Source organism: Belonocnema kinseyi, chromosome 6 (genome assembly GCF_010883055.1).
Source record: "Belonocnema kinseyi isolate 2016_QV_RU_SX_M_011 chromosome 6, B_treatae_v1, whole genome shotgun sequence".
In the NCBI taxonomy this organism is placed as follows: domain Eukaryota; kingdom Metazoa; phylum Arthropoda; class Insecta; order Hymenoptera; family Cynipidae; genus Belonocnema; species Belonocnema kinseyi.
The window spans coordinates 39,183,705-39,211,181 of NC_046662.1; the positions used below are offsets into that span (position 1 = coordinate 39,183,705).

At 31.1% G+C, this 27,477-nt stretch overlaps 1 protein-coding gene across 2 annotated transcripts in view; it reads right to left on the bottom strand.

The window, feature by feature from the left end:
- The window catches only part of LOC117174523 (zinc transporter 2-like), a 142,593-nt gene that overhangs the window by 86,053 nt on the left and 29,063 nt on the right, over positions 1-27,477 (bottom strand). Inside the window, exon 1 of one of the 2 annotated variants that reach the window (XM_033363718.1) lies at positions 5,305-5,494. The exons of the other annotated variant lie outside the window; for it this stretch is intronic. Coding sequence (XP_033219609.1) covers positions 5,305-5,327 — 23 coding nt within the window. The 5' untranslated portion in view covers positions 5,328-5,494. Of the gene's footprint in view, positions 1-5,304; positions 5,495-27,477 lie in introns of those variants that run through there. 2 annotated transcript variants of the gene reach the window in all.

Below are 27,477 nucleotides of genomic sequence, written 5' to 3' on the forward strand. Positions count from 1 at the left end.
ACAACGAAGACGTCATTGCCTCTGTAAGGGCTTATTTTGAGGAACTTCCGAAAACGCACTTTTCTGAAGGATTAAAAAAACTTGAAAAGCGATTGACCAAGTATTGAGCTCCAAGGAGATTATGTTGAAAAATAAAACAAAATTTACCCAAAAAAAATTGTTTTTATACTTCATTCTAAGGACTTATTGAACTACCCTCGTATAATTCGATAATTTTCTGTTGGGAATTTTATTATTCAGTAATTTTCAAGTTAGGTAACATTATAAACTGTTCAAGAATTTGAATATTCGGAAATTTTGGAATTCGTTAATATTATAAACTGTTCGGGAATTTTATAATTCGAAAATTTTTAAATTCCGTAATATTATAAACGGTTCGGGATTGTTATTATGTGAAAATTTTCAAATTCGTTAATACTATAAACTATTCAGGAATTTTGTTATTCCGCAATTTTTTAATTCGTTAATATTATAAATTGTTCGGGAATTTTATTATTAGTCAATTTTAAAATTCGGTAATATTTGAAACTGTTCAGGAATTTTATTATTTGGAAATTTTCAAATACGATAATATTATAAATTGTTCGGGAATTTTATTCGGAAATTTTTTAATTCTGTAATATTACAAACTGTTCAGACTTTCATTAGTTGGGAATCTTATTATTCGGAAATTTTCAAAATCGTTAATAATATAAACTGTCGGGGATTTTATTATTGAAAAATATTAAAAGCCGTCGTGAATTTTCAAGTTCAGATATTTTATAATTCAGCAATTTTCTGTTGGGAATTTCATTATTCGGGAATTTTCAAATTCGGTAATATTATAAAATGACAAAAACTTCATTATTATGGAATTGTTCAATTCGGTAATATTAGAAACTGTGCGCGAAATTTATTAGTCAGGAATGTTCAAATTGGTAATATTATAAACTGTCCGGAATTTCATTATTAGGGAATATCAAGATTCGGTAATATTATAAACTGCCGGGAATTTCATTCCAGGGATTTTCCTAATTCAGAAATATTATAGACTAACGGGAATTTTCTAGTTCAGATATTTTATAATTGGGTCATTTTCTGCTGGGGATTTTATTAGCCGGGAATTTTCCGATTTAGGAATATTATTAGTATGGAATTTTATTTTTTGGAAATTTTCAAATTCGATATTATAAACTGTGCAGGAATTTTTTTATTCGGAATTTTTTTAATTTGGTAATATTATAAACTGTTCGGGAATTTTATTCGGAAATTTTCAATTCGGTAATATTCTAGATATTTTATGTATGTCTGAAACAAAGAAAAAGGGGCGCGAAAGTAGAGACATAGAAAACGGCGTGTTGAAAGGCGGATTTAAAATATGATCAGGAGTAGATAGTGAATCACATGGTAGGCAAGGAGTAGGTCTGATTTTAAATGAAAGAGCGAAGCAGCATCTCGGAGATCATGATTTCGTATCTCCCAGGCTGCTGTGGGCTAGAATGAAAGTAGGAATCAGAAGATTATTTATCATAGCATGCTACGCGCCAGTTGACAGTGATCCCAGAGAAGTAAAAGACGCCTTCTGGGACACTTTAAATGACACAATAAATATTTGCGATCGTGGTGAAAGAATAATTCTGCTGGGAGACATGAACGGACGGGTGGGCATCCAAAATCAGGATACAGAAAGAGTACTAGGTAATATTGGGGATCCAAGAACAAACTATAACGGAGATAAATTATTTGGTCTATGCTTAGAAAGGGGTCTGTTTATTAAAAATACTTGGTTTAGGCATACAATGACCCACATGTACACCTGGTCTTAAGAAAATAGCTACAGTATAATTGACTTTGATGTTGCAGATAAAAGACTAAGAGAGTTGGTCAAAGATAAAAGGGTTATGAAGGGTTCTGAATGCAACACTGATCATTACCTTCTGATCTCCAAAATTAACTTAAGTGCAAGATGGAGCAGAAAGAGAACAAATAAAACAAAACAAACGCAAATAAAAATTGAGAACCTACAGAAACCGGATGTGCGACTAGATTTCCAAAATAAGATAATCGAAAGCATAGATAGGCCACATGGGAGGAGCTTATAAAAAACAAAGATATAGAGGGCGCATGAACAAAGTTCCGGGATATCATTGTTCGATGTGCGATCGAAGTGTGTGGTACCGCGGTTGTAGGAAGAATGTCTGGTGATGCGTGGTGGAATGATAAAATTCAGGCTGCCCAAAATGCAAAGAAAGAAGCGTACAGGAAAACTTTAAACATCGCAGGTCTTAGCGATGAGGAAAAAAATAGAGGTATAAATGATTACAGACACAAAAAGAGAATACTCAAACGATTAATTAAGGAAAGTAAAGATAAAATTAGAGCTGGAGAAGATAAGAAAATACAAAACGTTTTTGAAGGAAGCAAGAAACTACTTTATAAAGCAATGAAGGGAAATAATAGTACAAAATTTGTCAACATGAGAAATAGTAATGGGGAAATACTATATGATACAGGCGGGATACTAGACGCTTTCAAAGACTATTTTAGGGGACAATTCGGAGATGAAGCTATAGGTCGCCAAACGCTAGAGAGATTGATCAGCAACCTGGGTCGGAGCAGTGATGCGGAACGAACGTGTTATTTAAATAAATAACACGAGAATTCTGAATCAATATAAAAATTTTATATCCCTTCCTCACATTATTCCTTTTCCCACCGAATGAGTCACGCCTACCTCGAAAGGGAAATAGCTTAATGGTGTAATAATTTTAATAATAATAAACTGTAGGGAATTTAATTATTAGGTATTTTAACAATTCAGGAATATTATAGACTATCGGGAATTTTCTAGTTCAGATTTGTTTACAATTCGGTCATTTTCTGCTGGGGATTTTATTAGTCGGGAATTCTTAAATTCGGTAACATTATAAACTTTTCGGGATTTTTTGAATTTGGGAATATTATTAGCATGGAATTTTATTATTCAGGAATGTTATAAAATGTCCGGAATTTTCTAGTTCAAATCTTTTATAATTCGGCAATTGTCTTTTGGGAGTTTTATTATTCGTGAATTTTCGAATTCGAAAATATTGTAAAATGTCAGGAAGTTCATTATTAGGGAATTTTACAATTCGGTGATATTACAAACTGCTTGGGAATTTTATTATTCTGAAATTTTTTAATTTGGTAATATTATAAACTGTCGGAAATTTTATTATTCTGGAATTTCCCAATTCGGGAATATTATAAGCACTCGGGAATGTTCTAATTCGGTATTTCATCATTCAGCCATTTTCTGTTGGGAATTTTATTATTCGGGAACTTTCAAATTTGGTAAGATTATAAACCTTTAGAGAATTTCATTATTAGGAAATTTTCCAATTCGGCAATATCATAAACTATTTGGGAAATTTATTATTCGGGATTTTTAAAATTCGGTAATATTATAAACTGTCAGAAATTTTCTAGTTCGTATATTTTATAATTTGGCAATGTTCTGTTGAGAATTTTTTATTGGTAATTTTTTAATTTGGTAATATTATAAACATTTCAGGAAAATTCTCAATTCGGTAATATTATAAGCTTTTCGCAAAGTTTATTAGTCCGGAATGTTCAAATTTGGTAATACTATAAACATTCAGGAATTTCATTATTAGGGAATTTTAGAATTCGGAAATATTATAAACTATCGGGAATTTCATTATCAGGGATTTTCCTAATTCAGGAATAATATAGACTGACGGGAATTTTCTAGTTCAAATATTTTATAATTCGGTCATTTTTTGCTGGGGATTTTATTAGTCGAGAATTTAGGTATTTTTTCAATTCAATAATATTATCAGCTGTTCGCGAAATTCAAGTCAGGAATTTTCAAATTTGGTAGTATTATAAACTGTCAGGAATTTCATTATTAGAACATTTTTAAATTCGGTAATATTATCAACTTTTCGGGAATTTTTCAATCTGGGAATATTATTAGTGTGGAATTTTACTATTCAGGAATTTTCCAATTCGGGAATGTTATAAAATGTCAGGAATTTTCTATTTTAAATCTTTTATAATTCAGCAAATGCCTTTTGGAATTTTTTTAATTCGGGAATTTTCAAATTCGAAAATATTATAAACTATCAGGAAGTTCATTATTAGGGCATTTTCCAATTCGATAATATTACAATCTCTTTGGGAATTATATTATTCGCAAATTTTCAAATTCGATAATATTTAAAACTGTCGGAAAGATTATTATTCGGGAATATTATAAACACTCGGGAATTTTCTAGTTCGAGTATTTTATAATTCGGTCATTGTCCTTCGGAATTTTATTATTCGGGAATTTTCAAATTTGGCAAGATTATTAACTTTTCGGGAATTTAATTATCAGTAAATTTTCTAATTCGGTAATATTATAAACTGTTCGAGAAATTTATTATTCGGGATTTTTTAAATTCGGTAATATTATAAGCTTTTCGGCAATTTTATTATTTGGGAATTTCTCAATTTGGGAATATTTCTAGTAGCGAATTTTACTATTCGGTAATTTTCTAGTTCGGGAATATTATAAATTGTCGCAAATTTTCTAGTTCATATACTTTATAATTCGGCAATGTTCTGTTGAGAATTTTATTAATTGGGAATTTTTTAATTTGGTAATATTATAAACCTTTCAGGAATTTCTTCGTCAGGAGAATTTCCAATTCGGTAATATTATGAACTTTTCGGAAAATTTATTTGCCGGGAATTTTCATATTTGGTAATATTATAAACTGTCAGGAATTTAATTATTACGAAATTTTAAAATTCAGTAAGATTATAAACTGTCAGGAATTTTCTAGATCAAATATTTTATAATTCGGCAATTGTCTGTTGGGAACTTTATTATTCGAGAAATTAAAAATTCAGTAATATTATAAACAGTAGGGAATTTTCTAGTTTGAATATTTTATAATTCAGCAATTTCTCAATTCAGGAATTTAACAGCGGCCGAAATGTTAAATATCCGGATTTTTCAGTCGCCCCGTAAATAAAAAAATGCCCATAGACACAATTTAACTTCAAAAACAAAAATTCAATAACTGACACATAGAGCCCTTACTCTCAAAAACGCGTAATTCCCGTCCAAATTTATTCTTTCAAAAATTCCGAAAATATTTTTCAAATAATACGGAAACATATTTCATCTAAACTGGAAGACCCAGTTCAGATAATTCGCTATTTAATCCGAATGTTGACTAATTTGCGAAATTTTGATTTGGTCTCACAAAAATGGGAATGAATGATTGTCAGGTAGGAAATGAAATAAATAGGATTTGAGAAATCCTAACTCACAGTTTGATCTTTTCACCGTCCATGTCCAAAGTTCGACTGTGGTTGAACCCGTAAGCGAAGGGCGAAATAGTCAAGTTTGTTGGGACCGTGGACACGTGGACGTGGAAGGACTGAGCACGTCACAAGTTAAATAAACAATAGGCATTAACTGCATATCGAGAAGTAGAAGAATGTCCCGTCCCGTCCCGCTTCCGACTAGTCCGTTGTTTAACTAGAGAGCATAACTGCACCCGTGTCCCATCGAAAAGGGAGAGGGGGGGAGTGGACGAGAGAGAGAGAAAAAGAGAGATAATGTGCGACAGAAAATGGTATGGTGAGACAAACTGACGATGAGTGGCAAACGAAGAGGGAGGTAGCTGATAACAGTTTCCCTCTATGCTCATTGTATCATGACTCCTTACCTCCACCGCACCGGTTATCAGAAAGTTGGTACTATATTCAGTGACTGATAAGAGAAAAAAGTTGAAAAGGTAAAAAAACGAATGATTCAATTATCAATGCCTTAGGCATCGAATCCACTAATCATAAAGGTTTTCCCCGCTTAGAAGATTTCCGGTTATAGTACGGAGTGTCACATTGACGAATGATTGTGTTTTTGGAATATTGATAAATTATAGCTAACCAATATTTTAAAGTAAATTTGTCAAAGGACCCCGCACTAAAAAACAAAAGTGATGTCAACATAGAAATCACGGTTCACATCGTGGTCTGTCATATTTTCGCCTACACCGTTGACTCATATAGCGCGCTTCTCAAAACGATCAAACGCTAAGCGCCCAATATTTTAACTTGACTAATTCATCACTTCTTTAAAGGCAGAAATAGTACCCAAAGTAACATTAGTAACTAGTGCGCACATACCGATAATAACATTCTACCCTTCGCAAGAGGGTTGAACGCTAAGCGCTCAAGATCAGCGAATAAAACCAATCCTAGTAACATTAGCGACAAAAGCGTTGTCACTATAAGAATCACACATCAGAAAGTAGTCAGTAATATGTTTAGCCAAACCAATGAGTTATATTGCGCGCTTCTCGAAACGATCAAACGCTAAGCGCCCAAGATTTGAACTTGCCAGAAATAGTTTAATATTTCGCAAAAGCTACTGGGATTGGTTCTATTCGCTGATCATGGGTGCTTTGCATTCGGCCCTCTTGCGAAGGGTACACTGTTATTATCGGAATGTGCGCACTAATTACTAATGTTATTTTAGGTACCATTTCTGCCTTTAAAATAGTGATGAATTAGTTAAGTTAAAATCTTGGGCGCTTAGCGTTTGATCGTTTTGAGAAGCGCACTATATGAGTCAACGGTGTAGGCGAAAATATGACAAGACCACGATCTGAACCGTGATTTCTATGTTGACATCGCTTTTGTAACAAAATCTGTTGTAATTCGTTTTATTCACTGATCTTGAGCGCTTAGCGCCGCATATCGCTAAAACTGTCCATTTTCTTGGATTTTTTTTACGGATATTTCATCCGACACTTATAACCGTAAAAATGACAAAGTTTCAGCTAAATCCAGCGAAAGCCATTTTCCCATACATTTAGTGCGGGGTCCTTTTCGTTCAAATTAATTAAAAAAAAAAAGAATTTGCAACGAAATAATTACAACTGCAACTAAAAAGATCAATTTTCAACCAAAAAAAAGAGACTGTTGGTTCTCACGCTTGATGATATATTTATCTCGCGTATATTCCTTACACTTGTGCACAGATTTTTTAAAACTAAAAGTCAAAACATCAAAAACAGTAATTTTGTGATGTCACTTGTTTTTTGTTAAAGCTCCTTCGGCTTTAACGAATACATTCTCATTACGTATCTCGTGCTTCGCACTCGAATTTGTATCTCAACTTGTATATCATATCCATAAATGTATATTATTATAATTAATAATATGCATTGATATTAAAGCAGACGTAGTTTCATTGTATCTTTTAAAAAAATGCGCATTCTTTTAAAAAGTTTGTTATAAAACATTTTGCTGCAACTTCTTCCGGTTTTTCAAAAACTGAATTTACTCATTTCCAATTTTATTTTTACGATTTAAACGTAACACATGCGTTCGAAACACCAGCCTTACCTTCTTTCAACTTTTCTAAATTAAATCCCTACCTCAGTGACCCACAAAACTTTAATTAACGAGGGTTTAGGGGCGGGGGTGGGAGGCGGTTAGTTTCAACCAAGAGGCATAGCTGGTTAGTCCCATTGGGCACAAAATTTGGCGACATCTTTATGACATCTTTACGACAACTTTACGACGTCCTATGTCCATGTCGTTAAGTTATCTTTACGATATCGTAAATGAGTCGTATGATCTGAAGATGTCTTTACGATATCGCAAAGACGCCGAAACGACATGGACATAGGATGTCGTAAAGTTGTCGTAAAGATGTCGTAATGATGTCGTAAAGACGTCGCCAAATTTTGTGCCCACTGGGGTGTTTTATGCTGAGAAGTTCAACTAACCTTCAGCAGCGTTGTGTTATATGGGAGTTCATATGATCTCATTTTCACATTCCCGGCCCACAGTGGGGAAAAAATGACATTTTTGGTTCAAAATAACGTACAGCCCACAAATATTCAGCAATTTGAACAAAAAAAAATTTGAAAAAAAGTTGTTAAGATTTCTAAGAAAGTTGTCGAGCCTGATTTTTCAATTAGGTTTTCAATTTTTTATAAATGAACAAACAAATATGACGAAAAAATGGCCATTATATCTATTTGACGTTCACAGTGCTCGTCAATAACAGGAAAAATGTTGAAATCGCCTAAGTTTCATAAACGAATATTAACTGAAGATTTTCTAGTATTATATATAATATTAATCAAACCAATTTTTTATAAACAAATTATTTGTTGAAAAAAAGTTTTTTATGATTTTCCATAATCATACGTTTTTTCTAGGTATATTGAAGAAATTTTATGAACAAATGCATTAATCAGGCATTTTGCGATAGAAAAATTCGTTTTTTTCGATGCACATTTTTTTAGATTCGGAGCTTTATGATATTTGCAGCAAAATTCATAATTTGTTTTTTAATCTTATGATCTTTTAAACAAATTTAATAAACAAAGGAATTATTCGGGCATTTGTCGGCAGAAAAATTCGGTTTTTTTAATGCCAGTCTTTTCAGATGAGAACTTGATGGGAATTCCAGCAACATTCATAATAAGTTGATACATTTTATTATTTTTTTAAACAAATTTGATGAATAAATGCATTAATCAGGCATTTCTCTACAGAAAAAATAGTTTTTTTCTATGTCAGCATTTTTAATTAGGATATCGTCAAAAATAAATTGTCCATCGACAGACGCTCCAATAATGCATTTGATTATTAAATTTGTTTTTTAAAAAAATATATAATTTCTCTACCAATTATGAATTTTGCTGAACTCATCATGGACTTCCCAATTAAAAAGACTGGAATCGAAAAAAAAACGAATTTTTCCGTCCACATATGCCCGAATGATGCATTTGTCTGTTAAATTTGTTTTTAAAAATCATAAAATGTGTCAACTCATCATGAATTTTGCCGAATTTATTACGAAGATCCCAATTAAAAGTCTGATATCGAAACAAAAAAGAATTTTTCCGTCAACAGATGCCCCAATAATGCATTTGTTTATTAAATTTGTTTTAAAAAAATCATAATATTGATAAAAAATTATGAATTTTACTGAAATTGTCATAAATTTCCGAAGTGAAAAAAACTGTCATACAAAAAACAAATATTTCTGTCTGATTACTGCATTTGCACATTAAATTTGTTTAAAATATAAACAATTATAATCAGAAGAGAAATTTTTTCACATAATATTGTTTCGATTCCAATTTCTTGCAACATAACTTGAAAAACGTGTATTTATGGAAAATCATAGAAAAAATGTTTTCAACAAATAATTTGTTGATAACAAGTTTATTGTGTATATTGTCGAATATTGGAAATCTTTAACTAATGCTACTTTATGCAACTTGAGCAATTTCAACCATTATCCAGTTATTGACGAGCACCGCGAACGTCAAATAGAAAAACGGCCATTTTTTCGTCATATTTGTTTATTTATAAAAAAATTAAAAAGCTAATTCAAAAATCAGGCTGGGCATAGCTTTTTTCCAATTTTTTTTTGTCGAAATCGGTGACTCTGGTAAATTTTAGTTTTATAGAAGTAAGTCATTAGGATAAATTGTTCGTCTGTTTGAATACTATGAATATCCGTACAGAAAATTTTTGAATTTTGAAAAAAGTGATCTCAAAAATTTACAAAATACACTCACACATTTGTCACGAATAATGTTTTGGTATAACTGTTTTTTGTTCGAATCCTGAAAAATAGCATTAAGAAATTTAAAAAAAAAAGGAAATTTTTTGAAAACCCACACACGAGACGAATAAGAAAATTAAAAAACATAAGTTGTGATGAGAATGTGCCCACTAGGGTGGTCCAAAAATGCATGGCAAAATCTTTTTACATGCTAGAGGGCAACGACCCCCCCCCCCCCCCCCCCCCCCATTTTATTCCAAATCCGAAAAAAGAAATTCGCTAATTTTTTATTTTTTTTTTTATTTTAACAGGTGCCAGTTTTGACTTGAAGTTTCCCATGTAAAATGCATGGGGAAAAATCAATTTTTTGAGTTGTCTGAATAATTTTTTAGGGTTTTAAAAAAATGTGACGGGAAAGTATGGGGGCCTGTAGAGAATTATCCAACGAAAAATTTCATTTTATTCCAAATCCGAAAAAAGAAATTCGCTAATTTTTTATTTATTTTTTTTTTATTTCAACAGGTGCCGGTTTTGACTTTAAGTTTCCCATGTAAAATGCATGGGGAAAAATCAGTTTTTTGAGTTGTTAGAATAATTTTTTAGGGTTTGAAAAAATGTGACGGGGAAGTATAGGGGCCTGTAGAGAATTATCCAACGAAGAATTTCATCTATCAGACATATGGGTTTGACACCCTTAACACGCCCCCACGAATACCTGAAAACTACCCTTAAAACCAAAAATGTCAAATTTTCATGAAATCGACCTTTTGAACACTGTATTCTCGTATTTTTTTTACTCAAAATTATTAATATTGGTCTAGTGGATACATTTATTATCATTGGTTAATTAATTTTTAATTATTTAAACAAATGGAATTTGCTTAAATAATTTTTTTTCTCGAAAATTCGTTTTCAAAATAAAAATTATTACTATTAGTCTAGTAGAATATTTATTAACATTAGTTCATTAATGTTTTATTATTTAAACAAATGGGATATGTTTAAATAATTTTTTTCGAAATTTCATTTTTTTCTTAAAAATTATTAATATAGGTCTAGTGGTATATTTATTAACATTAGTTTATTGATTTTCAATTGTTTAAACAAATGTAATTTCTGTATATAATTTTTTTATTAAAAAATTTTCATATTTCTCAAGCGGAATATTTATCAAAATTTGTTGTTTAATTTTATGTAACAAAAAATTTTGTAATAAAAATTATTAATAAAATATTAATGATAAAATAATTATTAATTAGTTATTAATTATAACTGATGAATATTCCACTAGATCAACAGAAATAATTTTTATTTTTTAAAAATCAAAACGAAATTATTTAAACAAATTCAATTTGTTTAAGCAATTAAATATTTATGAACAAATGTTAATAAATATTCCAATTGACTAATAGTAATAACTTTTAGGCGAAAAAACTAATTTTTGAGAAAAATAATTATTTAAATAAATTCCATTTGTTTAAATAATTGAAAATTAATTAACCAAAGATAATAAATGTATTCACTAGATTAATATTAATAATTTTAAATTATGAAATATGAGAATACATTGTTCAAAAGGTCGATTTCATGAAAAAGTGACATTTTTTGTTTTACGGGTAGTTTTCAGGTACTCGCGGGGGTATGTTAGGGGTGTCAAACCCATATATATGATACATGAAATTCTTCGTTGGATAATTCCTTTTTTCGGATTTGGAATCAAATTGGGAGGATCGTTGCCCTCTAAAAAAGAAAAGCCTTTTTGAGCCCCCCTAGTGCCCACGCAGCGGGTTGATTTTTGATTTTCCATTATTTTTTTATGCTGTTAAAATTTGAATTTTCGATTTTTCAAAAAAAGTTCAAAAAGTTGTTAGAATAATCTTGTAGGGCATTAAAAAAAGATTAATTTTTCACTGAAATGATAGAATATTCAACTAGAATAGTTAACCTTTTTATTTAAAAATGAATTTTCAATCAATCTCAATCAATCAGTTCATCGTGAAGTTTTTCCCCTCTTAGGACATTTCCTGGTTCATAGGGAGGGTCAAATTATAGAATAAAAGTGTCAGTTTTTGAAATATGATAAATTATAGCTAAACAATTTTTGTTTAATAAAATAGTAAAATATTCAGTTAAATTAAATAATTTTCAAGCAAAAAATTAATTTACAACAAAATAGTTACATTTTCAACAATCAATCTTTAACCAGAAAAATAAATTTGCAACCAAAATCATGAATTTTTAACAAAAAACATAAATGCTCAAACAAAAAAGATTAATTTTAAACTAAAAATTGCATAGTTAAATATTCAATTAAAAAAATTAGTTTTCAACCAAAGGCATGAATTTTTAACAAAAAATGATGGAATATTCAACTAAATTAATTAAATGTTCAATTTGAAAATTGATTTTCAACCAATCTCAATCAATTATTCATCTCAAAGGGGTTCCTCTCTTAGGAGAATTTCCGGCCAATAGGGAGGGTCAAATTGAAGAATAAAATGGTCAGCTTTTGAGATATTGATAAATTATAGCTAAACAATTTTTGTTTAATTAAACAGTAAAGTATTCAGTTAAATTAATTAATTTTCATACAAGAAAATAATTTGCAACAAAATAGTTACGTTTTTAACCAACAATCTTCAACCAGAAAAATAAATGTTCAACCAAAATGATGAATTTGCAACAACAAAAAAACATAAATTCTCAAGCAAAAAAGATAAATTTAGAACTAAAAATTGCATAGTTAAATATTCAGTTTAAAAAATATCGATTCTTACGGAGGGTCAGATTGAAGAATGATTGTCAGTTTTTGGAAAATTGATAAATTATAGCTAACTAATTTTTCTTTAACAAGTTAGTTAAAATCCAGTTGAATAGATTATTTTCAATCGAAAAATAAGAATTTTCAACAAAATAGTTACATTTTCAACCAAAAAGATGAATTTTCATCTTAAACTATCAATCTTCAAACAAAAAAATAAACCAAGAAAATTAACTTTCTACAAAAAAGAAGAATTTTCTACCAAAAAAAACATGAACTTTCAACTGAAAAGATAAATTTTCAACAAAAAATTGAATGGGTAAATTTCAATTTAAAAAAATTATTTTTAAACTAACAATTCCATTTCTTTGATTGAATATTCAATTAGATTAGTGAAATTTTTAGTTTAAAAATTAATTTCCAACCTAAAAAAATGTCAACGAAATAATGAAAGTTTGGAACAAAATTATGAATCTCCAATTGTAGTAGTTGAATTTTCTTTAAAAAAAGACGAATTTTTAACAAAAAACATAAATGCTCAACTAAAATAGATAATTTTTTAACTAAAAAATGGTATAGTTAAATATTCAGTTGAAAAATTTATTCTCAATCAAAGAGATGAATTTTTAACCAAAATGATGAAATATTTAACTACATAGATTAGCTAAATTTTCAGTTTCAAAATTAATTTTAAAAAAAGAAGAAATTTAACAAAATAGTTCATTTTTAAATAAAATGATGAATCTTCAATTGCGGTCGTTGAATATAAAAACAATGAATTTTCAACGAAACATATAAATTTTTAACTGAAGTTTTAACCAAAAATATTAGTTTTCAACCAAGAAAATTTTCTACCAAAAAGACCAATTTTCATATATATTTACAAATTTTCCAAAAATTACAAATTATCTGGTTTAATTCTGTTTTCCTTTCTTAACTAAAAAATCTTTCTTAGTTACAGATTCGTCTTTTTTGGTTTGAAAACTATTTTCTTTGTCATAAAAATGCAAATGGTTGGTTGAAAATTATTTTTGTATTAATTCGTTTTTTTATTTAAAACTAAAAAGAAAATTAATTAAATATCTACTATTACAGTTTTTGTCGACAATTCATCTTTTTCAGTTAAAAACTCAACTACTTGATTAAAAGTTTAACTTCTTTGGAAATTTTGCTGTTGTTTGAAGATACATAATTTCAGTTAAAAAATTATATCTGTTTGAAAATTGATCTATTTTGTTCAAAATTCATTTTTTTAAATTCTTATGTTCGGCTTGAAAAACTAAACTGTTTTTTAGAAAATTCACCTCCTCGGGTAAAAACTTAACTGGTTGAAAATTAATTTTTGTTTGTTGATAATTCAACTATTTTGTCGAAAACTCGTCTTTTTGTGTGAATTCAAATATTTTAAATTTAAAAATAAAAACATTTTCTGATTGAATTATCAATTATGCATTACATTTTTGATGTTTTAAAAATTTTTTCTTGGCAGAAAATCTTTTTAAAAAATCTTTTCATCTTTTTATTTTATTGAAAATAACAATTAAGTTTTACATTTTTTGTTGGGAATTTACCTTTTTGTTGAAATTTTGATTTGAAAACTTAGAAATTGTTTAAAAATTTAAATCTTGAAACATACAATTTGAAATAGGAATACAATGAAGTACAAAGTGTTTTTTTTTAAATACTTTTAAAGGTGATAAATCGATAAATATTTACAAAACAGAGTTTACTTGTTGATTGTAGCTCATAAGTATTCAAAGACTTTTAATCAAATTTTGACAATCATTTTCTTACAAATTTTAAATATGAAGGTTTTTTTTATGCACAAAAACTGGGAAAAGCATTCTTAATAAAAAGTCATGTGAAACGATTACCTTGCATTTTGCGAAGTACCCAGAATTTTTAATATACACAAAATGTATAAAGAACGCACAATAATCATTTCATGAATTTTTTCGTAAGACTCTTTTTGTTAGTCTTTTACGCACAATAAAAACTTGCGTAATTACATTATTAAAATTTTAAAAAAACATATTTAAATCATTCAAATTTTCGAAAATCTTTCAAATAAGAATTAACCTTGAAATTAACAAAAATGAAAATCAAACTTTAAAAATTGTACACTAAAAAAAATTACTACGACTTTCAGTAAAATTACGCATTTGTCAACAAATTATAGATTGTATTATCAGTGACTCAATAAAATTCCTGCTGCTTGTATAACACTCATTCATTAAATTAATAAGTGAAATTGATGACATGGAGTTAAAATACGATCTTTTCGATCACGTTTTTTTTTTCGAAGGAGAAAAAAGTCCCGGAAAAGAATTTTGATTCAAAGTTAGTAACGAAAACTTATTTTTGATGTTCTTGAGAAAAATTCTGATACTCATAAAATAAAAGTTAAAAAAACAATAGATCCGAAATTTCGGGACTGAAAAACAAATGTACAATTATTAACAATTAATTTTCTAGAAAATAAAAAAGGTGTTTAGAACGTTCTACACTTATAAATAAGAATGAACAAATCAAATTTTTAAATTGCAAGAATACTTAGAATTTTATTTTTTTCACAAAAAAGTTCGATCTAGATTTCTTATTCGTAAGAAATCTAGTTTCGTTATAATGAAAATATGATCAGGAAATAAGAATGAATGAAAAAGTCTTGTCGCGTTCAATGCTTGTGAAAAAATGACTAGACGGAAACGGAAGGTTCCAATATAATTTTTATTTAGGAAAAGGTGCGAGGACGTACCTTTGCTCGTAAATCGGCTTAATGGCCGAGATAGTCGATCAATGGAACGTTAGCGAGGTCAAGGAAAATATTTGTGTTAGAATCGAGGCGGAAACAATTGAAGGATTTCGACCTTTCTGCGAAGACTTTATTCGCTCTAAATACCAGTGTTGGACACAGTCAAAACGCGATAATACGTGAAACGCGTCATAAAGCGTAATACTGCGTAATAACGCGCCGTAATGCGTCATAATGCGCAATAATGCGTAATAACGCGAGGTACTGCGTAATAAGGCGTGTTAACTAGTAATAAGGGACCAAAATTAAATTAAATAACAGTTCAGGGGGCCCCGCTGTCAAGAGATTTTATTACAATCTATTACGTAATAATTTACGTAATGTTTGGAAATTCGCAAATGAGACAAATAACTCGCAGTAATTGTACAGAAAGTTAATATGAATTCAACTTTGCGCGCTAAAGAAATCTGTTGCATTAAAAAAATCTAGCCAACAACAATTTCAAAAAACCACAGGCAATTTTATTGGCCAGGGAAAATTCAGGGATTTATAATAAAAACAAACCTTGCAAAATTCATGAAATTTCTATAATTTCAAATAACTGTCAAGAAGAATAAATTAAAAAAATTTCAATTTTAATTTGAAATCGTTTTATACCATTTATGAAAGATTATTTAAAAATTTATATAAATTATATGTTAAAAATGTTGCGAGATTAATATTCGGGTCTGTGATTATTAATTAATTAATTTCTGATGCTAGATATTGCCGATTATTGGCCAAAAATATTGATTGGAGAAACGAGAAAAAATCTGCCTCGTTCCGGATTTTAACTGGGAACGACACTATTCACGACTGGAGCGTTAACTAATTACGCCGCGCCGCCGGGGCGCAATTGAAATCCCGGTGCTGTTGCGTAACTGGCCAACACTCCACTTGTGAATGGTGGCGTTCACGGTTCAAATCCGAACACAGGCAGATTTTTTTCTCGTTTCTCCAGAAAATTATTTGATCAGTTATCGGCATATATATCATCAGAAATTAATTAATTAATTACCCTGGTCGATAAAATAAAATAATTTATCAAATTTCAATATTAATGATCAGGAAAAATGAAGAATCGGTCAGCGAAAAATTATGGAATTTTAAAAATGAAATTTTGCGGTAACCTTGATATAATATTTTTGTAGTAACTTATTTACCTTGTATTTCTGTTTCTATTTCTTTTTTTGCAGTTCCTTCCTCTTGAAGATTATTTTTTTGTTGTTACAAATTTTATTTTTTGTTTGAAACTTTAACAATTTTGTAAGAAATCCTCCATTTTAGTTAAAAATTAGAACTTGATTTAAAAATTCATCTACTATTTTAGTCAAAATTACCTCTTTCTTGAATAAACGTGTAACTATTTGGTTGAAAATTCAACAATTTTGTTAAAAAATAATCCTTTTGGCTGAAAATTGAACTATTTCGTATGAAATTTTTCTTTTTCATTAAGTCGTATCTTGTTGTTGAAAATTCAACCGAAATCATTTTTGGATGAAAACTGAACACTTGAAAAAAATTTTTTTGCTATAGAAATTCGTCAGTTCTAGTAGGAGTTTCATCTTTCTTGGATACAGATGCAACTATTTGCTTGAAAATTAATAATTTAGTTAAAAAGTCATCCTTTTTGGTTGAAAATTCGACTGTTTTGTTCTTACATCAATTATTTCGTAGAAAAGTTCATTTTTGTTTAAAATTCATATATTGGTGTTGAAGAGTCAACTGAAATCTTTTTTGAAATAAGAAGGACCCATTTTTTAAAAATTCAGCTTCTTCATAAAAAAATTCATCTATTGTTGTAGAAATTGCATCTTTATTGGATAAAAATGCAACTATGGTCAAAAATGAACAATTTTGATCAAAAGTATTTTTTATTACTTGAAAATTCAACAGTCTTGTTGAAAATTCAACTATTTTGTAGAAAACTTACTTCTTGTTTGAAATTTATATTTAGGCGTTAAAAAGTCAACTGAAATCTTTTTTGAATTAAAATTATACTTTTTTTACATTTATCTTTTTGATTGAAAAATTCTTCTGTTTTAGTAGAAATTGTTTGGATAAAACTTCAACTGATTGGTTGAAGTTAATGTTCTTCACTTGAGGATTCAACTATTTTGTTGAAAAATTTTTGGTTGAACCACTTTGTTAAGAAATAATTTTCTTCATGAAAAGTCATATTTTTAGCTGAAAATTCATCTGTTTGATTAAAATCTGAACTATCTTGCTGATAATTTATCTTTTTTAATTGAAAATTCAACAGCGTGTATAAAAGTTGAACTACCTTGTTGAAAATTAATTTTGTTGAATGAAGGGTCTCTTTGGTTAAAAAATTAATTCTTTTTTGCAGAAAATTCAATTTTTTTACAGAAAATTCGTCTCTTGGCTTCAAGGTTACACTATTTTGTCGAAAATTAATCTTTTTTGGATTGAAAATTAAATTTTTATGATAAAAATTTACTAATTTTTTTGTTCAAAATTTAAGTATTTTGATAAAAATTTTTCTCTAATGGCAGTAAAGTCTTTTTTTTAATGAATAAATTTCTACATTGTATTGGAAATAAATCAACATTTACGCTTTTTATAAACATTCTTATAAAAAATTGTTGAATAAATTATATTTTCTCACAGATTAATTTATTTTTCAGGCAAAAATGATTCACAATTGTCTTGAAAGGCATTTATTTACTTCAAGCTTTATTAAACATAAATAATATAGATTTCTGATAAAAATGTAATGAAACAAATGTCCCAACCGGCCGTTTCCTCATTAAAATAATAATTTTTTCTTTAATTATTGTTGAAATGACATTTTTACGATGCTTGACCAATGAAATTAATTAAAAAATAATGTATGTGATTGTTATTAACATTTGTATTATGTAAAAATGATAAATATTAGTTTTTGTTTTAAAAAGTGTTTATAAAAACCACACAAATTATTTTTTTATTAATTTCATTTGCCAATATTCACAAGAAATATAATTCCAACAAGAACTGCAGAACGGCAGATTGTGACATTTTTAATAGAAATTGTTATTAAAAATAGGCAACTTGTTATTTGGTTTCTCATATCCAGTTTTAGGTCACTGTTAGTTTATTTTTGGACAATTTCAGTGGAAAAAGTATCATTTGGATGTAGAAATGATAAATCTTGGTTTTTGTTTTAAAAAATGTTTATAAAAATCACATAGATTATTTTGTAATCAATTTCGTTGATCAATAATCGCAAACAATGTCACTCCAATGATAATTGATAAAAAAATATTTTTTCCTACGATCGAACGGCAGATTGTGACATTTTTCATAGAAATTGTTTTTAAAAAATACGCAATTTGTTATTTAGTTTCTCATATCCATTTTCTGAGTCACTGTTAGTTTATTGTCGGAAAACTTCAAGAAAAAAAGTTTCTTTCAAACTTGAAAATGATAAATCTTACTTTTTATATCAAAAATGTTTATAAAAATCACAATAATTATTTTTTAATCAATTTAATAGATCAATAATAGCTAAAAATGTAATTCCAGAAATAATTTAAGAAAAAATAATTTTTTTCTACGATCGAACGGCAGATTGATACATTTTACATAGAAGTTGTTATTAAAAAATACACAAACTGTTATTTAGTTTCTCATTTTCAGTTTTTGAGTCACCGTTACTTTATTGTCGGATAATTTCAGTGAAAAAAGTCTTTTTGTGTGTAAAAATGATAAATAATAGTTTTTGTTTAAAAAAATGTTTATAAAAACCATATAAATTAGTTTTTAGTCAATTTCGTTGGCCAATAATCACAAGTAATATAATTTCAACAATAATTAAAGAAAAATAATTTTGTCTACGAGAAAACGGCCCGTTGGAACATTTGTTTGATTAAATTGTTATTAACAATATGTACCATGAATGTTTATTAAAACTCAAAGTTTTAAACCGTGGGTCTGGTGTAAATGACAATTTGAAAATTCGCCAAATTGATTTTTTTTAATATAGACTTGTATATAATAACGAGAATGAAATTTATTCTATTTAAATTTTGTTATTATAATTTTTATTAATAAAAATTAAAAACTGAAAAGATATTTCCCGAAAGTCAATAAGTAATTAAATAACAAATCGTCATAACCAGACTAAATATTTTTTTAATTTCTTCATATTTAGTACAAATATAAAGTATATTCTAAGGAGGCCTGCAGAAAAATAAAAAAGTTGAAAATGACATTTTGTTTAATAATATTTAATTCTCAATTAAGGCCGATCGGTAATCATATTTTTCTAGTTTAACAGACAAAAAGTATCGAGGGAACTTCAGATTTGAAAAAGGAATTAGCGAGAAAGTTGTTCTATATCGTTGAAATAAATTTTCTGTAAATTTTAAAAAGATTGATTAAAAATTAAAGGAACTATGTAATTTGTAAAATAATACGCGATGCCTCGTGAGGCGGAAGCCAGCTGGGCACTGGTCAGGTCAATGTTTTTGTAGAAATTACACATTTTTTAAGAGCCGTGATATTATAAAAGACGTAATTATGGATGCTAGATGAATTATTATTTGAAAATGATAATTTAAAAATTTATTAGATCAGTGAAACAAAAATGAACTTTTTTAAATTCTTTAAAAAAAAACATTAAATTTTTTAGAATAATTTAACATTTTAAATTAAACTGTAATCGATTCTGCTATGTGCAACAACAGAAATGATACAATTTTTATAAACTTCTCTATATTCAGACAATGTTTAGCATGTACAATTTCAAATTTACCGCCATATATAGCGCCTGCTTTGTCTGTCGTCTGCATAGACACTCAGTAATTTTCAGTTTCGCCCCTGGAACGAAAATGCTCCTTGCACTCACGTCACGTCGTCTCTTCGAAGTTCGCAAATAAAATCGAGAGTCGTAGTAAAAATCAACCTTATTTCAGTAATTAGTTTGAATCCCCCACTTAGTGCGCGAATAATTATTATTTTCAAATAAAATATAGTCTTGTGTATACAGTTTTTACTTTCTTCCTTCCTAACCTTAAATCACCACGTGGCTTCCAAATTACTATGAGATTCTATCATCAGGGAATAAAATTCAACTCCAATTTTCTTGCCAGAATTGGTTCACTTGATTTGACTTTTAAAGTTCACCGTAATCTTTAAGATGGGCTTTAAAAGACAAAACAAGTTACCAATTTCTCGCCTAAAGCAACATTTTTTAACCGCTTTTTTGTCGAATTACCCGACCGGATCCCGGCCGGTATTGAAGCCGAGATCGGACCAGTTGACCGTGACGTTTTTAGCCGGATTCCGGTCGGATTCCCCGACCAGCGCCCGGCTTAAAGCGGGGCTATCCGGATGGGACCCTGCCGGATCCCTGATTGGATTCCTACACGGGTATCTAAAACTTTTTAGAAATTTCCTTTTAAATATACAGAATGAATTTCTCAATCAAAGTCCCTTGGACGGATTTCAGGGGGACAAAAACGTAAGCAGCAAGGGCCGCCTGACTCGTTTCCAGGGGAGGCTGAGAACGGAGTGATTGAAAGCGAGAGTTTGGTGTATTTATTTTTTAATCACTTACTTGATTCAGAAAAAATGTGCAGTTTTTAATTCTTATTATTAAAAAGTATATAAAAATTGAAAATTTCCATTTATTGAGACCCGGGTGTTAACGTTTTTACTGTTCTTGAGCTTCGGGCGTGTTATTGAATCCGTGAGCTTAATTATTAAAAAATATTATTTTTGATAAAAAAAAATTGCTTTAAAAAACTCACTATTGATCAGACTTTTTGCATAAATACTTAAGAAATATAAATAATTAAATAAATGTAACAATATGATGGTTATAAACAACTTATATGCACAAATACTTCAGCATAGTTTTTCAAATGTTGAAAACACTAATTTATTTTCTAAAAAGTCTAATATTTTACATTAGATTTGTAATTTTTAACAAAAAATATATTTAGTTATTTATAACAATTATATAAATATAAAACAGATGCCTCAAAGGAAGGTTTATTCGTATAAATTGTCGGTTTTTTCAGTAAGTTTGGTCCGAAGCCATTATTACTGATACATAACAAGATTTGTAGCTAATAATTAAATAAAAAATTATTATTTTAGTTTACCAGTTAATTGTTACGAAAAATTTATTTACAAAAAATTCTACAGTATTTCAGTTTTTTGTAGAAAAAAAATTATTTTGCTTTAAAATCGTTGTAATTTGTTATTAGAATGATATTAGTAACACAAAATTGTCATAATTTGGAAATCTATAAACAACTTACAAAGTTATGGACAATTTTTACATTTTAATTTAATTTTAAGCAATAGTATGTTATGCATCTAAGGGACAAAGTCCCTTTCCCCCTTGGCGCATGTGATATTTTTTATAACAAATGGATGGTTTCAGACATTTCTACAAATACAGACATTATTTCAGACCATATTAAATTTCGAATGAAGGAAGCATGATTTACGGTAATTTTGAGGTTAATTTCCGATAACTTACCATAAATTGTCCAAAATTCAATTTGAAAATGTCTACAAATTTCAGGAAATTTTCTGTAATTTTACAGGTAAATATAGTAACTTACCATAAATTACCCAGAATTTAACTTTAATCATTTTTATAAATTTCCGGAAATTTTCGGTCATTTATGGTAATTTCATAGGTAAATATGGTAACTTAAAATAAATTACCCAAAATTAAATTTTAGAAATTTTTATAATTTTGTTGGCAATTTATGGTAATATTGCAGGTACTTTATGATACCTGACTATAAATTGTCAAAAATTCAATTTAAAAATGTCTATAAATTACCGGAAATTTTAGGTCATTTATGGTAATTGTACAGGTAAATATGGAAACTTACCACAAATTACTCAAAATTCCATTTTAAACATTTTTCTACATTTCCGGAAATTTTATGAAATTGTTTGATAATTTTTGGTAATATTACAGGTAATTTATTGAAACTTAAGATTAATTACCCAAAATTAAATTTTAGTATTTCTATAAATTTCTGGAAATTTTCAGAAACTTACAGTAATTTGATCAAATATATATGGTACTCGTAACTTTCTATAAATTACCGTAAAATTCTATTATCTGCAACCAAAATTTCCTTATAGTTCTTACGGTGAAGGGGGGCTGATTATTATTGTAAAATGACAGCTCAAAAGTATAAATTTCATTATTAACCTTTGATGTCACTTTTTACTCCCTAGGGAGTAAAAAATAGAGCTTTAGCCCTGCTTTATAGGCGTTGAAAAGGGTTGAAATCATGCATGTGTCATAAGAAATACATTAAGTTTTTAATCAAATAGTTTAATTTTCAACTAAAAAAGATCAATTTCGAACAAAAACAAAATTTCAATAAAAAATGGAATATTTCAATTTTTATTAACAAAATTATTTTTTAGCCAAAGACGAACAGATTTTCAAGAAACTAGTTAAATTTTCAACCAAGGAGATTTGAGTGAAAACGGTTCATTAGTTTAAATTAGTTAAATAATTAGATTGATTAAAATTATGAATCTTTAATAAAAAAAAAATACATTTTTAACCAAAGATTTCAACTTTCAGCATTCCTAATGAAATATCAAAAAATGTTTAGATCGCCGCCGGAAAAGCAGAGTTTGGTAGGGAAGAGTGATAATACTAAGGGCGCTGACTGAAGCAAAGATGTAAGTGAAGTTCCGATGAAAGAGGAAAGACTAAAGGAAATTCGCGAAGTGATGACAGAGGTAATGGGGATTTATGAAGAAAAGTAGGAGAAAAGGGGAAGAGAATTAAAGAAGGAAATTAGGCGGGAAATGGCGGAAATTAAGAAAGAAAAAAAATGGGAAGAAGCCAGGGAAAAGTTAGAAAATAGCACACAGTCTTTGGAACAAAAACTAGAGAAGCAGGAAGAAGATAATAATAAAAAGGTAGAGGAGATGCAAGGTAGTATGAAGAAACTTGTAAGCTCGAACCGGGATTGTGGTGGGGGCGGGAGTGGGAATAAGGAGATGGAATGGCTGAGTAAAATAGAACAAAAAATAGAAAGGAAAGAGAGGGAAGAAAGAAAATTAAACATAGTGATAAAGGGTATAAGATTAGAGGGGAAGGAGCTGAAGGAAGGGGTGGACGAAGTACAAAAAAGGGTTGATGCTGAGGTAGAGATAGATGAAATGCGAAATGTAGGAAGGAAAGAGCGAAGAGGGGAGATAAAGGTACTGGTGAAACTAAAGAAATGGGAACATAAGAGGGAGGTGATGACAAATAAGAGGGTAATTTATCGAAGCCAAGAGAGAATAGAGGAAGATTTGACATGGGTATAAAGAAATATGCAGTATAAATTAGGGAAAATAGCAGAAGAGGGAAGAAAAAAGGGAAAGAGAACATAGGTTAAGTATGGGAGAATATAGATAGACGGAGTATGGTGGGATTAAGATAAAGAAAGGGAACAGATAGTAAATAATGAGGTGCAGGGAAACTAGGAGAGCAAGGAACGGGAGATAGGAAAATAAGAAATAAGAAGAAGGAAAAAAATATGAGAAACGACAGTAAGGAGGAATGGAAGATATGTTACTGGAATATAACAGGATTGAAGAGAAAGAATAGGGTGTTTATGAGAAATTTGACACAGCGGGATGTAGTCATAATGATGGAGACGTGGCTAGATGTTACAAATGGCAACTGTAAAATGCAAAGAGGAAGAATAAAAAGGGCAGAGCAATGGGACGAATGATGATAGGAATAAGGAATAAATGTATAACAGGGAAAGATAAGAAATATAGGAAAGAACAAAAAGAAGGATTAATAGTAGGAGAGGTAATGATGGGCGGAGAGAAGTGGAAGGTAGTGGGGGTTAATGTGAACGGTGATATGTAGGAGAAAGCGGAGAAGCTGAAATAAATGATTGATGGAAATAAAGAAGAGATTAGGCTGATAATAGGTGAGGATTTCAATGCGAGAACAGGAGATAGAGAAGGAAGGGAATGGGGAGAAGAGGGAGGAAGACATCCAAAGATAAGGTACTAAATGGGAAGGGAAAAAAGTTTTTGAAGAGCTTGGAGGAGTTGAGATGGTATATCTTAAACGCAAATATAGAATGAGATGAGAAAGGAGAATATACAAGCTAAGGAGATGAAAGGGGAACGGTATTTGATTATGTTATAGTGGATGATGAGGTAAGAGAGAAGGTTAATTAACTAGATGTAGGTGATTATATTGATTCGGATCACTTTCCCTTAATAGTGACATTAGAGGGACAAACAAGCAATAGCAATATGAATAAAAGGGAAGCAAATGTAAAAAGTGTAGGAAAAGGGGATTGGTCAAGGGAAGGAAAAAACAGTTTAGAGAAAAAATAGGAAATATCAAAATGGGAGACGGAAATGTGGATGAGGAGATGGGAAAAATGATAGGAGAAATAAAAATAGGATAAGAGTGCACAAACAAAAATGAAGTTAGTAAAGGGGGGAATAGAAGAGGGTGGTATGAGGACTGCAAAGAGAATAAAAAGGAGGTCAGAAAGGAATTAAGAAAGTGGAGAAAAGAAAAAAGTAATGGGGAAGAATATAGGGAAAAAAAGAAAGAATATACTGAGTTGTGTTATCAAAAGAAAGAGGAAGAGAATAAAAGGTTTGAGGAAGAGGCGAAGAAGGCTAGGACGAAAGAAGAGGTATGGAAGGTAGTAAATAGAGAAAGAAAAAGAGTAAACCAAGATAATGAAATGATAGAATGGAAGAAATATTTTTTGGATTTGCTAGGAGGAGTAGAGAGAAAAGTTATTAAGGGAGGAAAATATGGTAGAGAAAGAGATGAGAAAGAGGACATATCAAGGGAAGAAATAGTTAAGGTTTTAGGAATAATGACGGATAGAAAGGCACCTGGTATAGATGAGATTCCAAATGAAATATGGAAATATGGATGTGAGGAACTAGAGGAATGGGCATGGATAATGTGTAATAGAGTATTGAGAGGAGAGGGGTGGCCAGAGTTATGAAAAGAAGGACTAGTTATACCAATAGTAGAGAAAGACAAAGGAGAGGAGTTTAAAGATTATAGGGGGTGACGCTGATGCCAACAATGTATAAAGTATATGCAACTATTTTGTCGGAGAGATTGAAGATAGAAGTTGAAGAAAAAAAATCGAGTCACCGAATCAGACAGGGTTTGGAAAAGTAATGGGGGTAATGGACAACATATATGTTCTGAACTACCTAGTAAATAAGAGAATTAGAAGGGAGAAAGGGGTAATGTAGCAATGTTCGTGGACTTAAAAGCGGCGTTTGACTCATTAGAACGAGGCGAAATAGAAAAAAATATGGCAAAAAAGGGGATAATAGTGGGATTAATAAAGAGAGTTTCAAAAATTTTTAGAGAGACAAAAAGCAGGGTAAAGGTAGGAGGTCAAGTAGGAGATCGTTTCTGGTTGGTGAGAGGTGTGAGACAAGGATGTCCTCTGAGCCCACTTTTATCTAATTTATTAATATCAGACTTGGAAGAAGAAATTAGGAGTAAAGGTTGGGGAGGAGTTAGGATAGAGAAGGAAAATATATGTACACTGGCATACGCAGACGACATAGTGTTCATAGCAGAGGATGAAGAAGGAATAGCGGGATTAATTACAGGATTAGAGAAATACTTAGATAAGAAAAAGCTGAATGTAAATATAGAAAAGACAAAGATAATGAGGTTTAGAAAAGGTGGGGGAAGGAAGAAAGAATAGACAGGGAGATGGAAGAGAATAAAGTTAGAAGAAGTAAAAGAGTATCAATATTTGGGATATATCCTGCAAACGAATGGAGATCATACAGCTCATATAAGAGAAAGGATAAAAAAGCAGCAGGGGTAATGAAACAGATATGGGGAATAGGAAAAAGAAGGTTTGAAAAAATTGGAGAAGGAGAATGTGGTTATTTGATACACTGGTGATACAAGCCGGGTTACGTGGGTGGTGGCTGAACCCGACTTGATCTAAAAATGATGTTGTGGGTCGGTAGGCGTTCGGTATGTGAGACGACGTGTCTCACGATACCGCGTGGAGGGCCGTTCGTACCCTCCTGGGTAGAAGCCACTAACCACTATCCTTGGCCACTGGTTACGGGTGGAGGGCCGTTCGTACCCTCCGGGGTAGAGGCCACTAACCACTGGGGTCCTGTAGTGCCTGCTGGTGTGGGTGGCGAGCCGGTCGTACCCTCCTGGGCAGAGGCTACTAGCCACGACGGCTGCTATTGGAGCTGGAGGCGGTCGAGGGGAACCCTCAGATGGGAAGGCTCCGGTTGTTTGCCCTCAGGAACTCGTCCAGGCGCTGCATGGACCGGGGCTGGCTGCGATGACTCGTGGGCGGCTGCTGGTGGATGCGGGGTGCACCCTTTACCAGGATGAGGTATCTCCAAGCCTGGAGACCGTCCATGAACTGGTGGTCAGGATGTTGGCGGAGGTCGCGTCGGGGCCCTCCGCAAGCGCGTTTTGCCGGAGGAGGCAGGGGTGAGCGTAGCAGCTCGAATTCCTCTAGGAAAAGGACGCCATCGTCGTCACTCTCCTCGAGGTGGGGACGCTTGCGGGGAGACGGGGTGCGAGGGGCGGTGGTGTCTGGAGTCGCGTAACACCCGGAGAGATCCGGACGGTCACAGACCGCAGACTGGGGGTGGAGGAGGAGGGCCTGCAGTCTTCTGGAAGACCGGCTTGCAGGGCGTCGCGGAAGGCGGCCAAGCGACGGCGGACTCAGGTGAGCTTGCCAGGGCGGGGACGAGAAGTCTTCGCCTGACCAGGCATAGGTGGTGGAGAGAGACAGGAGGTAGGTAAGGAAAGGAATGTCGGGTTATAGGAAGAAGAAAAGCTAAAGGCGACCGGAGCTGCGAGAAAGCTTACCGACCTTGTAAAGAAGTAAAGAAAGGGCGACCGGAGCTGCGAGAAAGCTTACCGACCCAGAAAGAGTAGAGAGATAGGAAAGAGTTCGAGGCGGGGCTGCGGAGAGCGTACCGTCCTCTGAAAAATAGTAAAGAGTGCGGGCGGAGCTGCGGAGAGCTTACCGACCTTGAAAGAGAGAGAGGACAGAGTTTGGCGGAGCTGCGGAGAGCGTACCGACCGGAATGGAAGTTGGAGTGAGAGAGAGAGAGAGAGGATAGGGATATGGATGGCGGAAAAGCCGGAGGATGACAAGGACGAGAGTTCGAGAGAGCGAGAGAGAGGAGTCGAAAGAAAGACAACTGCGAATTGATTTTGGATTACGATTGCACTCTTTAATCTCAAAAAATGGCTTACAAGACTATTGCCGAAGGCGACCAGGGGACTGAGGTTACCCAACTGGTTGCCCGATTAAGAGTGCGTACTTTCGCTTGTACGCACCCCTTTTTATTCGCATCGGCCGA